General features: G+C 36.4%; 1 protein-coding gene across 8 annotated transcripts in view; it reads left to right on the top strand.

Annotated features, from left to right (window-relative positions):
- The window catches only part of ripor2 (RHO family interacting cell polarization regulator 2), a 98581-nt gene that overhangs the window by 61054 nt on the left and 19885 nt on the right, over positions 1 to 17642 (top strand). For all 8 annotated transcript variants that reach the window (XM_015357240.2, XM_069195039.1, XM_069195041.1 and 5 more), the window contains 11 exons: positions 1843 to 1963; positions 2384 to 2539; positions 2952 to 3030; positions 3571 to 3594; positions 4268 to 4321; positions 13205 to 13354; positions 14281 to 14344; positions 14461 to 14504; positions 14910 to 15035; positions 15500 to 15648; positions 17487 to 17616. In XM_015357240.2, the coding sequence (XP_015212726.1) occupies positions 1843 to 1963; positions 2384 to 2539; positions 2952 to 3030; positions 3571 to 3594; positions 4268 to 4321; positions 13205 to 13354; positions 14281 to 14344; positions 14461 to 14504; positions 14910 to 15035; positions 15500 to 15648; positions 17487 to 17616 (1097 nt within the window). The remainder of the gene's footprint in view (positions 1 to 1842; positions 1964 to 2383; positions 2540 to 2951; positions 3031 to 3570; positions 3595 to 4267; positions 4322 to 13204; positions 13355 to 14280; positions 14345 to 14460; positions 14505 to 14909; positions 15036 to 15499; positions 15649 to 17486; positions 17617 to 17642) is intronic.

The following is a 17642-nucleotide window of genomic DNA, read 5'->3' on the forward strand; positions in this document are numbered from 1 at the left end:
AAGAGGAATTAGCACAGGGCTTCACTATGGGGAGTGGGTCTTATCAACCCACCAGGAATGGAGGATATGAAAGTTATCTCACAGTTTTCAGGTACCACATTGCAAGTTCACAGTACATCAGTACTCCAGACATTGCTTCTTGGCAGTCTGTCTCTTTTTATATAAATATTGAGGCACTCATGTAATTGCAAAAAACAAGTTTTCCTTTTTTGAAGAAATTCAGTTTTGTATTTAATTTATGTGCTCATTGTTTAATTTGCCATTCAGCTTTGTTTCATCTTTGTGTTGTGCTCATTAGAGAACACCTCTATCATTTTAATAGTTTTATAATAGAAATTTTTATTTTTCTGGTAGTCTACTCATATCCTTCCAAACTTTCTAGAAGGTGTTTTTTATGTATTGTAAAGTAATCTGTGGCAATCAGCCCTAGTCGTGTGCAGTTTGTATTATAAAATGTAGTCTATAACAAGCACCAAATTAAACAAACTCCTTCTTTAGAATGCTTTTCAATGTTGTGAATATATTTGTTCTTCAGCAGCTTGTGTGTAGAATATAAGGTCACTAAATTAGAATGTACTGTACAAGTGATTAAAAATCAGCTTCGCATGAAACTCTGTGGTGAGGGCAGGACAATTTTTCTCTTGTTTTCTAAGGAATAGTTACACTTATACTGTATAAACATTATTTTTGTGTGTGACTTAATCAATAAATCTTAAAAAATACAAAATAATTGATTTGCTTTTTGCTCACACAGTGTTGAGCCTCTGCCGACCTGAAGGGTAATCTCGGGCTAACAAAGCTACTATAGAACACAGCCCAATCACAGAAAGATGTTTATATATTAGTATTTGACAGGTCCAGACTATGAGGAGCATAATGCTGTGCTAATTCTTAGAAAATTAACAATATTAAACTTAAAATGCAGTTAGATATTAAAAGTACAGTTCTTAAAATGTCCTACAGACCCTGCTCTGTTACTTGTGTTTTAGCTTACGTTTTCTACAGTACTCTTCAGTTCTGGGACATCAGCAGAACAATGTGAGAGACTTGTACTACAGTTTGTTATTTTTGGTTTTAATACAGAAAGTTGAAATATCTTAGATCAGATATCAACTCATTTTTAATGTGCAGTACTGAAAGGTATATACATTGAGGATTCATATAATATGTGACTTCTGGTATAATAGATCCACCTGTTCTTGGTTTATGTAAACCAGTGGCATCCTTAAAAGCCCTACAAGCTCTAGCAGCAGGTCAGTAGCACAAGTTGTAAAAGCCTTTGAGCATGGGAATGGTTCAACAGTCTTCCCTGTGGGGATGACAGTCAGTTAGTGTGATACAATACCTGATGTTCCTTTCTCATCTTGGTTACTGGCAAAATGGCATGTCTGAGGAAATAAAGGATGCTCAGCCCTTTCAAAATACCACATCTAGTTTTGTTAGAAGTTACCTAAACTGTTAATAGGACTGTGAGAAACAACTAATGTTACTAAAAACTCTGTTTCATCAAAGGCACAGAAAATATCTGTATTATGTATGCATAATACTTCACCCCCAGTTTTGACTCCTCAGCTACAAGATTTTGAGCACAAAAAATCAAATTTGCACCTTTTCCTTATCAACTCTTTCAATGTGTTATCAATGGATCAGACTCATCTTACAGAAGAAGGTGGTTAAATGAATACAAATAATTACATTATTACATTACATTACAAAGTTACATTACATTACAAAGTTACATTATCATAAGCAGGCTTATTGGCTTTTATTTTTCATTGGGCTGTTTTGTGATCAGACACTTGTGTTTGCTGGTCCCTGAAAGTTGCTTCTCCGTTGTTGCAGGAGTGTCCTCCCGATTCCCTGAAATCATGGCAGCTGGGATGCACTCCCCTGGAGGGCCCAACGGGATTATCAGGAGCCAGTCTTTCGCTGGCTTCAGTACTCTGCAGGAGCGAAGGTCCAGGTGAGGGGACTCTTTCTGATTGTTATTTGAGACTCAGGACATTAGTCCATGTTGCATGATAGATGTAGTCATTGTAATTAATAGAAAAAAAACTCTAAAAATCTAGATTCTTCTATTACCAGCAGAACAGCATTTTCTAATGTTGCTTAAAGTATTTTTTTATTTAATAAGTAATATTTCCCTTTTTCCCATTCAGAAAACCACCTTCTGTGCAGTGAGTTAACTACATTGAAAATTAACCCAGTTTTCTTCCAGGAAAAATAAGGCCTTTGAAAGCCTCCAGTCAGGTTTAACTGCCAAGTTAGGTGAAATTAACTCAGGATACCATCACCCTACGCAGGCGTCTCCTAAAACCTTATCATGTGATAAGATTTAATATATTTTTTGTTGCAACAATTGATATATTGTGTGCATCCTCAGGTGCAACTCCTTTATTGGTAACTCAGCTGTGCCCAAGAAGCCCCAGTCCAAGCCAAGGAAGACGCACTTGTCAGGACACAAGACCAGCAGCAGCTCCAAGGAGTCTCAACCCAAGAGAGTGGAGGAGGTGTACGGAGCCCTGAAGAGAGGATTAGAGTGAGTCTTCTGCTTCACATATTTGCTCTCCCCCAGTGGTGCTTAGCCAAATGTGAGAATTTGCAGTCATAGTCAGCTAGTTACGTGACCCAGGTTCAAACACAAAATGTTGGTTCATAGAGCTCAAGCCACACTTGTACCTTTACTGGTTGAGCCCCTCACAGCTTGCCCTTTTCAGTGCCTGACCAAGATACAGTGGTAGAGGAAGAGGATCAGTTCTGAAACCTTTCTTCAATGGTATTCATATTGTGTCCATAACTGTGGCACAGTAGGGTCTGTGCTCCCTCAAATGGTTTTGATTCTAGTTCATTTTGTACTGAATTGTATTCATCTATGTGTAGTCTTTATTCCAGAAAGACTGAATTAATATAAAGTCTGGTATTATTCTTGATCTTTTCCCTTTGCTTTCCAGTGAATATCTAGAGGTTCACCAGGCAGAACTGGACAAGCTTACCTCGCAGCTTAAAGACATGAAGAGAAACTCCAGATTGGTATGATGCTTGGCTTTATTAGTCGTTAGTGAGGTGCTGCGTTGCCTCAATATAATTAAGAATACACAATTTAGTGGTGGATCATATAATGATGAAGCAGGACTACTTATTCATGAGCTCAAAATAGTTAAAAAAGTTTCATTACAATTGAGTTTTTCACAACAAGAGTGATTTCCAATGTTTGACCTACAATATCTTTAAGACCATTTCAGTTTCACAAATATCAATTCATATTTGTATGGATTTGCACTTCCTAACCTTAATACTTGTTTATATTAAAAAACGTGGGGATTTGGTTTTATGAATGTAACTGTATTAGAGTTTTCTTGGTGAGATTAGAGAAGGTCCAAGATAGTGGACTAGTGTCTGATCATTTTGACAATGGTTAAAAGGGGGAGTTTATCATCATTTCATATCATGTATGCATGCAACCGGTGTAAAAGTATGGTGCACTCCTCTTATATGAAGGGTTAAAACACTCAAGCATTATCATAACATGATAAAAAACATGTTTTTTTGTTTTTCTGTTTTGTTTTTCAGGGAGTTCTGTATGATCTAGACAAGGTGAGTTGGGATGAGAAATTTGACTATTTGGATTTAAAGGATTTAAAATGAATAAATTTGACTATTTGTACAATATGTAATTGGATAATAGATAAATGTCCATTCTGGTGTCAGCTAAATGCAACATTGAGCCAGAATGTGCAAGATACTTTACAGAAGAACAGGCAGTATTTACACGGTAATGTTTTTATCATGATAGTGATCAACAATAGAAATCAACAACATATCACCCGCTACCTTTTGTGGTGTCTAGTTTTCCTTAAAGTGTGCTGAGCACAGATTAAGAATATGTAACCTGAATTGGGAATGCACATTTTAATGTGCAAAACAATCCCGGTTTGGAGACCTAAATAAGTTTAAGCTAAGAAACACTTGAAGATTTGAAGATCTGTGTTTCAATATAGTATTTAGCCTGCAATGAAAATATAAGTATAATATGCAAGGATGGCTAGTAATATACAAAGTAGGGAATTACTCAATTTGAAAAATTTATATTTTTAATGAAAGCTACATCCTAGTTCATGTGGACCTTAATGGGTGGATGATCAGCTCTAAGTTTCTACATATTCCTGTAGTGTATTTACACATTTGGTCTTATTGTTGACTATTTTAATGTGTTTTCTAGAAATACGCATTTATTAATGTACATTTTTCCAAAACATTATTCTTTCAGCAAATCAAATCTATAGAAAGATATGTCCGAAGGCTGGATTTCCACATAAGCAAGGTACGTAGGCTATGTTATTTTCTGTCTTAATTATGAGATTGTCCTGGGAAATATAAATTCTGAGTCCAAATTCTGACTGACGTGCATTTGTGTCCCTGTCACATTTGTTAATAATTAAAGGGGAACTGCAGTCCCAGTTTCTCAGACTGGCTATTAAATCATTCATTTATAGAAAATAATTTCCACATTTTGAATTAAGCACAAAATCATGAACTTTTTGAAAGTACTATATGGTCACCATTGTTGTCGCAAATGAACTGCAATGTGAAAAAGCCCTTCCTACTCACTAGTCACTGTAATGACTAATGTAATGTGAGTGAATAAGTACAGGTTGATCAGCAGACATTTAACTGGAGAAGTGTTTTAATGTAATTTGCATGCAGAGTTAACAAGTAAGTAGTATTTGTTGGCAAAACCAAGCAATATTTCTATTAGATTAAACAGATGTATTCACAAACCTGCTTGTTTAAAATGTGAAGCCTTTTTGCCTCAAGTTACTGTGTACATTTTGCTTTTATTGTGGTTTGAAATGCACCCATCAATGCTAACTCTTTCAGACCCTGAAATGTAAAAATAGTATTCCATTTCACCTTTAAAGCCTAAAAGTGGATAATTTAGACACATTTAGACACATTAACAATATAGAAATGCGGTCAATGTTCAAATTAAAATAGAAAATACACATTAACCTAGAAAGCCTCAGAAGGACACAGTCATGTAGTGAGGCTCTGTCTTTTTTCAGGGAACAGCTGATGAGAGAGATTCTCTCTGAGATCTCTGAGATGAGATTCTCAGAGCATTTAGCTAAAAGCAACCAACCGAGCTGGAATGGCATCCTTCTTTGTAACCTTTCTGTTGCTTCACGTGTGGGCATGCATTATGATTCAAATATTGACAACGTTTTTAAATTATTTGTTTAACTGACACTGTTGTCAGGTGAACAATATACTGTATATAAAACCAAACAATGTTTATATATTTAAAAAATCAACTTGAAGTACTGATCCAGCAATCTGGGGAAATACCTGCATAATAATAAGAATATAAGAAAATAAGAAAAATGGGGAAAAGACATCTGGGCAATGATTAGTTTGCTTCAGTATTGTACTACTTTTAATTAGCATTTTTCTGAAAAGCAAATAATGTTAGTCTTAATGTCACAAACATGTTTTTGCTGTTTGAGTGCCCTTTCATGGCAGAGCAGGGACCGCTTCTCTTCCTGTTTCCATTGTCTACAATGTGCCAGTGAAAACTAAAGCACTCAGGTGCTCTGCTACTCCTACACATTACTTAACTATCTCAGTGTCATCCCCACACAAGACAGAGATCTGTTTTTTGATGTAGTTCAAAACGTAATTCAAATACATTTGAGATGGTCAAACAATTTTGCATAAAAGGTGCATATTCACTTCATTTCTTACTTTAGTTCTCAACATAATGCCCTTCTGTCTTCCTTCCCCTAAAATTGAATTGAAGTGGTCAGTGCTTTTTTCCCCTCATTCGTGTCTGTGCAGTATTCATAACTCATCCACTAAAGAGATACTCGATGTGACAATTGGTGAAGAGGTAATCAGAGCAGTGATCTGACGACAACATGAAAGCCTTGGCATCCATGGTTATCGTAAAATGGAAATTTGAATCTTTAGAACCCAAGTCACTGTATGAACAGTCCCGCCAAGGATTTTTTCCATTTCAAATCCCAAGTTCATCCACTTAATCTTTCACCTTATTTTCCTGGTCCTTTATTTTTTTGCTACACATCAAAGCAAAAACAACTGCAACAAATCTAGGTCAAAAGTATTCTCGAGAGCTACTAACAACTTTTTCTGGTGACTGAACATATAATAGTTTCAATTAGCAGGAAAAATGAATAGATTTTTTTGTGGTACAAAGACTACATCTACGATTAGAGATTTTAACAATAACCTTGAAATACATCACTGGTAGAAAACTTGCAAATTATAAAAATATTATAGAATTTTCCCATCCTGACAAACTTTAACACAGCGCAAATGACTTTGGTAAACCAGGGACTTGGTTGTTTAATTTTTTTTTATTTTCATTTTAAAAAAAGAAAGTAGCACAGTTTTCAATGTTGATAGTAGTAACATATCTCTTTCTTATTGAGTAAAATAGAAGGATCTTTTTGTTTCATTGCTGTTAGAAAACACTTGGGTACTCCAATACAAAATCTGAAATCTAAAAGAATCTATTTTAAAAGTCAGTAAAAAACTGGATTTTTGTTTTTCTTTTGCTCATACAAGGAGTTTACTGTATGTAATTGTCAGTGTGAGGTGGAAAATCAGGACAGTTGGAGTGGAGCGGTGGCTCTGTGGCTAAGGATCTGTGCCTGTGGCTGGAAGGTTGCCGGTTTAAATCCAATGGCCGGCAGAGGAATCCTACTCTGTTGGGCTCCTGAGCAAGGCCCTTAACCCCAACTGCTCCAGGGGCGCTGTACAATGGCTGACCCTGCACTCTGGCCCCAAGCATCTCTCTGTGTGTCTGTGTGTCTCATGGAGAGCAAGCTGGTATATGCGAAAAAGACAAATTCCTAATGCAAGAAATTGTACATGGCTAATAAAGTGATCTCTTATCTTAGGTATAACTCCACTATATCACAAGTGTTTAGAGTGTATGTGTCTTGGTTGCTATGAGCAGTGGACAGTTGTTAGAATTCACTTCACAGGTCTTTAAAAATCCTCTACTAAGGAGTTGTTTACTTTCATCCTGTAATACATAATAATATAACACCACATGTAGCAAAAAAGTGAATCCTTCACCAAATTCTCCATGCTCACTAAACACTTTGTAACACTGTCCTTATAAATAACAGGGTAAAGGTTAAGAATCTTTTAGAGTAACTAAATATTTAATATATTAAAATGGGCCGGAGTGGTAGAATATGCAGTACCTTTCTCTTTTTATTTACTGCAATATGTAATGAAAATGTTAAATATCACATTGCTTTATTGCAATTGCAGATTTATTCACAAATAAATCTTTACAGCTCTTAAAAGCATAATTTAATAATAACTTAGGTTAGAGCCCTGAATAAAATTATTCTCAATAATTGATATGTATAGCTTGGTGTTTTAAAATCTTGATTGTTTTGGTTTGATTGACTAACAATACAGTCATTTGTTTATGTTATGTTATTACATGTTACTGTTATTGCTATTGTGTAACTGTCTATTGTCTTATCTTCTGTCCTATTTATATACTGCACCTGAGTGACTAATGAGAAACACTTTTCATTATACTATGCACCTGTGTAAGTTTAATGACAATAAAGTTGAATTGAATTGAATTGAATTTGTAATTCATCAGTGACCATTATTCAAAGTATCTTTCACAGAATGGAGGGGGAAGTGTACATCAACGACTACTACTATGGTAGAGCCTCAACTTTTAACATCTAAAGGATAAGGAGATTCGTTAACTTACTGGGTATAACAGAAAGTTGATAACTAGCAAAGGCAGGGCTTGGTCTGAGAACCCCCTGGTAACACCCTTGACCACTGAACTGCTTAGCCTATAGTCAGTTAGTTAAGCAGTGATAATGATCTCACTCTGCCGCACCCAAATTCCTGCTGGTATTCTCTTTTTTTATAAGACTTTGCTGGGTTTCTTTTCTTAAGTAGCATCTTCATATGAGTGTAACATCCCTAGCAAACAGAGTTCTGAATTAGGGTCTCAGCAGCTTGCTATTGAATATAGCTAATGTTTCTAATTCCTCTCACCATGGCAAGAAAGATACAATCATTGCAATACGTGTGGAGTCAGAGGGAGACAGAATTTCAAACCTAGACTGAAGAATGTGCAGTAAATGTGACCTTATCTTTGGCCTGCTTACCACACTATCATTTTGTAATGTATCAGAAATCAACATGTATTCTTTGTGTTTCATTATGAATGACAGATTAAATTAAAAATATTAACCATTAATTTTTTACTTTGTGAAATTACTGTCACAGGTTTTAGAAAGGAAAATATTATAGTAGTCAACATTGTATGGTTATTTAAAGAAAGGGGGTAAAAATATTTATATGTGGGTTGTGTCTGTTTATGTGTAAATGCATCAAATATATCAACATAGTGTTGTGAAAGAGGTTATTATGGCAAAGACTGCAATGTACCACTTCCTGCTTGCAACAACCACTTCCTGCCTGTGTAGGAGAGAGGAGGGCAGGGCAAACAGGAAATGTAGCAACATGTGGTAGAGAGGAGAATGGGGTATTTATGTGTTTTCTAAGGGAAAAAAGTGGGTGAGGGGCTTATTTTATTTATGACCATGGAAATAGTAATTAACCCTGCACTGATACAATTATACAAAGGGTTTCTCTAAATATTCTATTTTTAGAGCTTTTGCTTCAGTAATAAAGGTGACAGTAGTATCGTAAGTGTCTGACTGAAAGGAAACTGGTAGCAGAACCCCATTAACCATAAGGGGTACTGATAGAAGCACACCCTATGAACCTGTAGCAAGCACATAAATCTATTTTGTTATTACTGACTCTCTGCAATTTTAAGAGTGTATCTTTTTAGTGAAATTGTAACACTTCTATCTAAAGATGAATTTGAAAAAAATGTACATATGTTCTCTTCAGATCTAAGTTTCCATTCCTTTCAGCATTTTTTTAATTTAAAAAATGAAGCTTTGTGGGGGAAGGATAGATAGATTATACTTTATTAATCCCATAGGGAAATTGACGAAATTGACGGATAATTTACAGCAAATATCCTGATGTCGGTCTGTATTTTTTTAAAATGCTAACCAATAGCAGGATGAATTTTTTTTTTGTGTATGTCGTTGTCGTCTAAAAAACCAAAAGCTGTTCAGTGAGTTCCTTGTACATTTGGAAAGAGCAGTGTCATTTCGAGTGAAGGGCAGTTAGATAAGGTATAATTTGCTCACGGAGGAGGTGGAATATTTGTTCTGTAATTATTCCTTCTTGAAACAGTTCCCCTCATTGCTAACTGCTAAGTTGGGTAAAGATGAATAATTAAGACTGTGGCACTGAGTCAGCTGCCAGTGTTTCTCCTGCTTGTTCCAGAGAGGTGTTGGTCATTGTAGTGAGAGAAGAACAAGGTTCAAGTTCAAGTCCAAGTTCAAGTTTATTGTCATTACAATCATGTACATGGTATATGGTATAACGAAATGCTATTTAGCTAGCTCTCGGACATAAGTAGTACAAAGAGAAAAAAAACACAACAACAACAACCACAACAATACAATTGTGTAGCAAAAGAAAGACAGAGACAACAGGCAGTGGGGTCAGTATCTCTCCAGCTGTGAAGGTGATATCTGATTCCCAGTAGTACCAGCGTTAGCCAGAAACCTGAAACTCCATGCTCTGCTCTTAACTCCTTCAGAGCAAATTGTAGACTGGCAAAAACCCAGCTTGGATCACATTTCTGCAATATACTTTCTTCCACCCAGAGATTTTGACATTCACATTCACATTTTTTTCATGAAGTGAAGATAAGAAAATGAAATACTCAAAGCTGCAAAGAAACAGAGTAAGTCTACAGGAAAATATGATGTGTTGGGCTATTGTTAAACTGCAGACTGGGCAATATTGTCTTCATCTTAAGTAGTTATTAAATGGTGCTATGCATTTAATTTGTATAATTGCATTAGATCTCATGTACAATGGTTGTTGTCACATTTAAAGAATATTGCTACTCTAGAATCATCTTGGTCAAGGTATATTTTTGGGTTTGAATGAATATATTACGAAGAAAGAATCTTCAAAGGTACTTGGCACAGTCAATCCAATGGATGTAATTTAATCAACAGTGAAGACCAGACCAGAAGACAAAAGACAAAAGTACTTGGAAATTCATTGTTATCAGAGCACCAGCTTCCAGCAGCTACTAATCTCAAAAAATGGCTTTTATTTTGTGGGTTCATTGTTGTTATTGCTACAAACAATCCAGACAAACTACCCTCTTGCCAAAATATGTATGCACCTCTTTATCTGGAAGAAACACATTCATGCTCTTATCAATATGCAGTTGCATGCTTTTTGAATTGTTCCTCCTTATTTGTTTCTGTATACAGTTGACTAACATTAACAAGTATTGTTGGTCTAAATGATACTTTAAAATCATGCTTGCAGAAAAGCAGCTCTGTTCCATAAAGGATATCTAGCAATGTAATATTGTCCTTGATGGGTAACTCGGTGATTTCAAGATTTCAAGGGGCCTTGGAATGCCTGATAATGAGTTTCTGGATTTTCATAGGTACGGTCCACCCAACTGTATACACCATAGTTTTTCCACTTACCATTTCTGTAGGTAATGTTTACTGTTTGTACAAACAGGGGCTCCCAAGTGAATCAGACAAGAAAAGTGCTCACTCAGAGTGCAGGTTAGACTACATGATCTAGATGTCACTAGCTGACTCTTACCAGGATTCTCCGAGCTGCAGCAAACAACTGGCAGAGCATTGCTGAGTTAAAATAGGGATTAGTAGGTCAGGAGGCTCTGGCAAACACAGTTGCTTAGAGACATCAGTGAGAGACATGCTGCTTCTCCAGTTTATGTTACCTCTCCTGTAAAACATTGTGTCGAAATCTTGGATATCTCTGTATGTGGACATTTGGAGGTGCATGTCTACACATCTAATTTTTCCAAACCAGTACGGGAGTTGTTCCTGGAAAGCTGGCATTTTTAAAGAACAGAAAAGAAAAAGCTGACATTACCTTCAATAATTTGTCTCCATTTGTTTTGTCATAATTTGGTGTTGCAAAATTTGCCTTGAGAGTATGTTTTATTTCCCAACTTAATTAAATGGGTGTCAAAATAAATCTCTGGGGTACTGAGGGAAGCTTGCTGAATAGTACTGGGCAAGACTGTAATGAAAGGGCAATTAATCTGTCTTGGAGTTAAGCCCAGAGAGAAAACAGAGTTAGTATTAAATGATGAAAACAACACCTCTATCTTCCACAATCAAACTGCTCCACAGAAAACCCAGTTAAAGGCATTTATTAATGTGAAATAGGACATACTGTTCCAGTAAACCAGCAAACCACATTAACTCCTGTAGGAATAATCTGTCATTTCAACATGGTAACCCTTTCATGTTTTGGCAAAGCTGTTTTCCTCTTCATTCAGATCATTCTCGTCTGGTCCTGGACGATTTTCAGTAAAACAAGGCTCTTAACTTAAACTAGCCCACTAATGTCTTAATTGGTCCTGTTTAACATCTCCAAGCTTTATAAGTGGTTGTGCTTTAAAGAGACCTTAAAAAATCTGCAGATACTGGCCCTCCAGGACCACAATTAGACACCACTGATCTAACCCATGATCCCCACGATCAGGAGCTTGCAGTTTCATTCTCTTTTTTTTTTTTTTTGGAAGCTGCAAGGTTTAGGATGTGACGCTAAGGTGACGCTACACACCTCTGCTTTATGTTCATAGAGCATTTACCATTACCATTACGCTAATTATGTTTTTGTTTACTATTATACTATTTACTATATACTGTAGTTAAGTATATGCCCAAAGAATCACACTGCACTTCACTGATATCTGATTTAGACATTTTTGTAGACATTAACATTTCCATATTTCTAATTTTGTAACATGAAAAAAATTTCCTTTAAAAAAAATCAAAATGTGACTGACAAAAGCTGCTGCTTTTTGCCTTCTTTTAAAATTGAAAATGCATACCTTCTTGCCTCATGCCACTGTCTTTGTATTATCATCCCTGTGGTGGCCTGATTATGAACTGTCTGCAGTGTCCGACCACATTCAAATGCACAGTCAGGAGCGTTACATTGACCCTGCCAGATTTACAGAAAGAGGAATGGGAATTCCATGGAGCGATGCAGGGACAGTGGAACAGTGTATCCCAGGATCTCTACAGGCTGAAGAGGATTAGCATAATTAATTTGAGTGGGAAAGAAAGTCAGCCAATGTGTGATCAATTGTGAATGTTCTAAATGTGCATTTCCATGATAATAGAAGTGTGATTGCATTTGCTTATCAGTCTGAAAAACATGTTAATTTGTTCTGTTCCAAAGCCGACACCAAAAAGCATCTACAGTACAGGCCGTTCTCACTTTACAAACTTAGCCCTATTCTGAAAGCTTGTGTTAAATTTACTCAACAGTAATTCATTATTAAACAAAAAGATGTTTCCACTTTGAATTTAGCAGCCAAAGGCTGCTTTCCCTGACTGACCTGTAGTGCATTAATTAATATATGTCTATAGCGAAGAGTTTTGGAACAAAAGCACAAAATACCCTAGTATTTCAGTAACACACAGGGATTATGGCTCATCATTAACAAACATTCCCTGTGTGATTTCTGTCTAGCACCAAGGTTTTAACCTTTTAATTTCTTTTGTCCTATAAAGTGATGATCTGAAATCTTGATCTTTATATAATTATGGTAATAAACATGGCATATTTGCAAGCAGATCCTTCTTATCCTACCTTTAAACCTTATTTATGTCCTACTGGATGTATGTATCCCACAAAGAGTGATGAATCCTTATTTTTATTACATACAGGAGACTAACACAGTATGCCTTATCTTATTACAGCACCCACCCCACAGCTGGCAGGCCAGGATTCAAATCAAGCCAGAGGTGTTAGAAAAGCAATTTTCTGTTGCTTCACTTTCAGTCTCATCAGAAAAATGAGTAAAAAGAATGGTCGCTGGCAGGGCAGATGACTAGGTGTCTATTAGCGCTGTTACAGTGCAGTCAGCAGCATCTGCTCTATGAACAGACCCTCACACCAGGTGCTCACAAATGAGCAGCATTACTCAATTGTAAGTGACAGCCATTGCAATGTACATTACTTGGCTATAGCGCATACCTGTCTGAGTACGTGCCTGAGTGAAGAGAATCTGTTTATTTGTTCCTGGCAGGTGGATGAGCTGTATGAAGCCTTCTGTATCCAGAGACGCTTGCGTGATGGCGCCTGCAAGATGAAACAGGCATTTAGTGCGTCGCCCTCCACCAAGGGCACGAGAGAGAGCCTGGCTGAGATCAACAGACGCTACAAAGAGTACAGCGAGGTAAATGCCAGGTCTTGTAATAGGAAAAAACAATCCTCCCTGTTCTTTTATTTCTGAAAAATAGTACCTTTGACATCTTTGAAGGTAGTGTAATTTGAGAGGCTTAACTGAGACATGTCTCATTATGTCTGAGTCATTTTGACATATATGTGTTTTATATTTGATTAAATGGGTTTATTTACTGGCACTGACATAAATATTCACACACTAATGTTTACACACAATAATACACTTAATAAAATAGAAATTAATGTTTCTCAGGGAAAGTTCCAGAACTTGCAAACAATACAGCTGTATTTATTTCTTGGTCTTCTGTAAGGTCTTGTGTAATAAATTATATATTGCCCAGGGCATGTTGTACTAAACGCAGAGAATTAGCTACTGTTTCCCTTACTGGGACTAGAGAGGGTGACTCCCCTGAGGATGGTGCTGCTGGGAATAAAGAGGATGACTGTGTCCTGAGGTGATTGTTCTAGATTTAGAGAAAGAATGACCATAGAAATAGAAAGTGCTCCAAACCTCAAGTGTAAAAAGGCAATAATGTGTGAATCAGGAAAGATTCTGTATGAAAAAGGATATGAATGTCACAAAATCTAGACTCAAAGATACCAATAAAAATAATGAAATAATACAGAATGAAAAACCTCTTTGAAAAATACTACCACTAGTACATTTCACACACAAAAATGGTTATTCAAGGTACATTCTATTTAAGGAAACGAGAATTTATTTTTGTTAAAAAAAGCATTGCATACCTAGTCTGATAGATATTTCACAAGGGATGTCGTCAAAAAAGAAAACAGATGGTATATGAAAGCAAATGGCTATCCCAGTACATAATCTACATCTAATGAGGGAGAAATTCTCTCACATGCTGAACCTCGGTGGAACTACCAACTGTCTCATTTTCCTTTTATACCCCTCAGAACATGTGCACTTATGAGTGTGAATTGGAAAATCTTTTGGGGGAGTTCCACATTAAAATGAAAGGTAAGAATTCTGAAGTTTGCAGTTGTTAATAATTACAGTAATGTTAAATTGTTTAATTGGAATCTAAGTCACAGAATAATTCTCCTTTTCTCTTCTCTCTCTGTCTTACCCTGTAGGCCTGGCTGGTTTTGCTCGACTCTGCCCAGGGGACCAGTATGAAGTAAGTACTGTTGCTTCCCGGACTTCTAAACACATCTTTCTTCTTATCTTCATTCAATATAAACAAAAGTGAACAGCTGCAAGAAAACTTTGCTGTCACCTCACATCTGGAGTTATCAAGATACTCAGGACTGCACTCTTCAATACTTGAGATTCTTAATTCACATGAGTCTGTTTGCAGGATTTCTCAGTTTCAAAATAAAGATGTAAGAGTTGCAGAAGAGACTTCTTCTTTCTGTCCACTTGCTCTTCATGGAGTAAATCATGCAAAAATATTGTTAATTTATCACCTAGCAGTAATTGCCCTATATGGTTTTAAGATGTAACAGCAATGTTTTGGTGGTAAAAGTTGTTGTACTACAAATAAAAACTGTCTTTGCACATCATGTGTGTTTTGTTTTCCCAGATTTTCATGCGGTATGGAAGGCAACGATGGAAGCTGAAGGGTAAAATTGAAGTCAACGCAAGACAGAGCTGGGATGGTGAAGAAATTATCTTCTTGCCCCTTATCACAGATCTCATTTCAATCAAGGTAGAATCTTATAGATGATCTAAACACTTTCAATTGCAATTGACCATTGAGTATACAATACATATATATCCACACATTACAGATATAACATATAATGCTTGAAGTTCTTTCATAATTGTAACTTGTTTATTGCATTATGCATCTAAAAGGACAACTTGCATGACAGTGATGATTATATTACCACTGTTTTAGTGCAACTAGTGCTTGTATCTAGTAGCATGTTTCTGTTTTAACAGCTATTGACAGATGTGTTTTTCACTTGATTATTTTAAATATGCAGTCTTGATTTCAAACAACACAAAATAGGTGGGGCTCATATTGTGATTTCCACTCTGTCTTTAGTGTTTGTACTCAGTGGTTTTTATCAAAGCAAAATATTTCCTGATGTCTTCAACATCATGCTTGTTTTTAATTAGTTGTTCTGAGACTTTCTAATTTGTCTCTGACCCCTGTCTGCTCTTCAGGTGACAGAACTAAAAAGCCTGGCTTCTCACATCTTGGTTGGGAGTGTCATCTGTGAAACCAAGGACTTGTTTACCGCTAGGCCTCAGGTGCTTGCAGTTGACATCAATGACCTCGGCACTGTCAAGCTCAACCTGGAGGTCACCTGGTTGTAAGTTGCAGCTTCTTAAATTTAAGTTCTTAAAATTCAGTTTAAAGAAACTGAATCAAGAATTCCCTTCTAAATTAAGTACGTCAAAACATCCTGAGAAAAACATCTGAGAACTCTCCAGAGAAAGGACATTTAAAGCTGAAAATGAAGGTCTTTGACCTTGTGAGGCTGCAAGATGGCTTTAATGAGATCCTTGAAATTTTAAAAGGAATAAAAAAGTTGATTGGCCCTTTGAAAATATTAGATCCAACAGAATGCAGGGGCATTATAGAATAGACATAACCAAATTATTCTTATAGTGCTAAATAAGTATTCTTTGCATGCAGTTTTTGCTAATTATTGCTCAATGATTTGGTTTGCTTTTTTAAAAAACTTGTTGAAACTAAGCTAAATTTCAAAAGTTTGAAATTAAGATGTTTATAAATGAATGAAACAAAGTAGGCCAGAATGATCTGCTACTATTACTGGGTGAGTAGTTCTTTTCAGCCAACAATATAAGGGGTTGTTGTGTAACTATAGAGGCCTGCACAATGATTGCACAGTGTCCCCTGCTGGGTAAGCTGAGTATAATTTCCAGACTGAAAGATTAGCTGTGTTTTAACCTCCCACCTCCCATCCATCCATTTTCTAATCACTTAGTCCAATTCAGGGTTGTGGGGGGAGCTGCAGTCTATCTCAGCAAGCAACAGGCGCAAGACGGGAAGCACCCTAGACAGGACGCCAGTCTATCACAGGGGAAACACAGACACACACACACTCACACCAGAGCCTATTTAACAGAAGCAAACTAACCTACCAGTGTGTCTTAGGACTGTGGGAAACATCCAAACCACCCAGCAAAAACCCCTGTCAACACAGGGAGAACATGCAAACTCCACATAGATAGCACCCCAGGAATGAGCCCAGGCCCCAATTCCAACTTATGAGGTAGCAATGCTAACCACCATGATGCATTATGTAGGCTTATTGTGTGCCTTGAAAGATTTTCATAATATGAGCATACAGTAGTCTATAATAGTATTACTATAATAAGTATAGTAATACTATAATGTAGTATAATTTAGCTTTTGGCAATTTTCGCCTTCAGATCTTCAAAAACCTCACGCAGAATTTTCAAATTGAAGAAGAATTTTTAAACACCTTGGTGTGTTGTCAAACAATCTTCTGTTACCATCTTTGCAGTCCTGAACCTACTACTTCAATCATCCTCATCTGTTGCTCTGGTGCACAGAAAAGACAAAACAGACAAGTAGTTTCATATTTTCCTGTGTGTGATATAACCTGGCTATAACCTGTAAAAAGATTAGAGTGCTTTTGCCTAGACACTTGAGTCCAGCATTCAAGACACCCCACACTGGTACTGTATTTCATAGAAATGACAAACTATTGCTGAAACCAAAAAGAAAAAAAACAGCATGGTTGTAGTTAACACATAAGAAAGAAACTTTTTTTGAAAAAAATCAAAATCTTGATTAAAACTTTAGAGACGTACATTATGATCACTAAAAATTATTCTTCTCACACCCTCGAATATTACTGTTATTATATTGTTAATATTAAACAATATTATATTGTTTAACTAGCAAGCCCCACCTATACTGCCAGAAAAAGTGGGAATTGAAAAACAGTAAATTAAATAATTAAATTGTAATTAAATAATTTTGAGTATGTTTAACTACCATTGATCCCCAATTCTAAAAACAGTGTGGAGCACTTTTTTAATCCACTTCTGTAAAAGATTAAATCAATTGCTGATTTCCCTTCATTATTTGTAGCAGTCCTGTTAGAAAATTTTCTCTAAGATCTCTTAGACAGGACCCTTGTTCTCTCCTCACCAGTCCATTTGATGTCGAGGACCTGACCCTGTCTTCTGGGAATCTGAACAAGGCCTCTGCACTGCAGAGGAGGGTGTCTGTGTACAGCCAGGGCACTCCTGAGACACCCACTTTTGAGGATACCTCCTTCTTTGTGAGTTACAATTTATTCCTCGGTTC

Source organism: Lepisosteus oculatus, chromosome 10 (genome assembly GCF_040954835.1).
Source record: "Lepisosteus oculatus isolate fLepOcu1 chromosome 10, fLepOcu1.hap2, whole genome shotgun sequence".
Classification (NCBI taxonomy): Eukaryota; Metazoa; Chordata; class Actinopteri; order Semionotiformes; family Lepisosteidae; genus Lepisosteus; species Lepisosteus oculatus.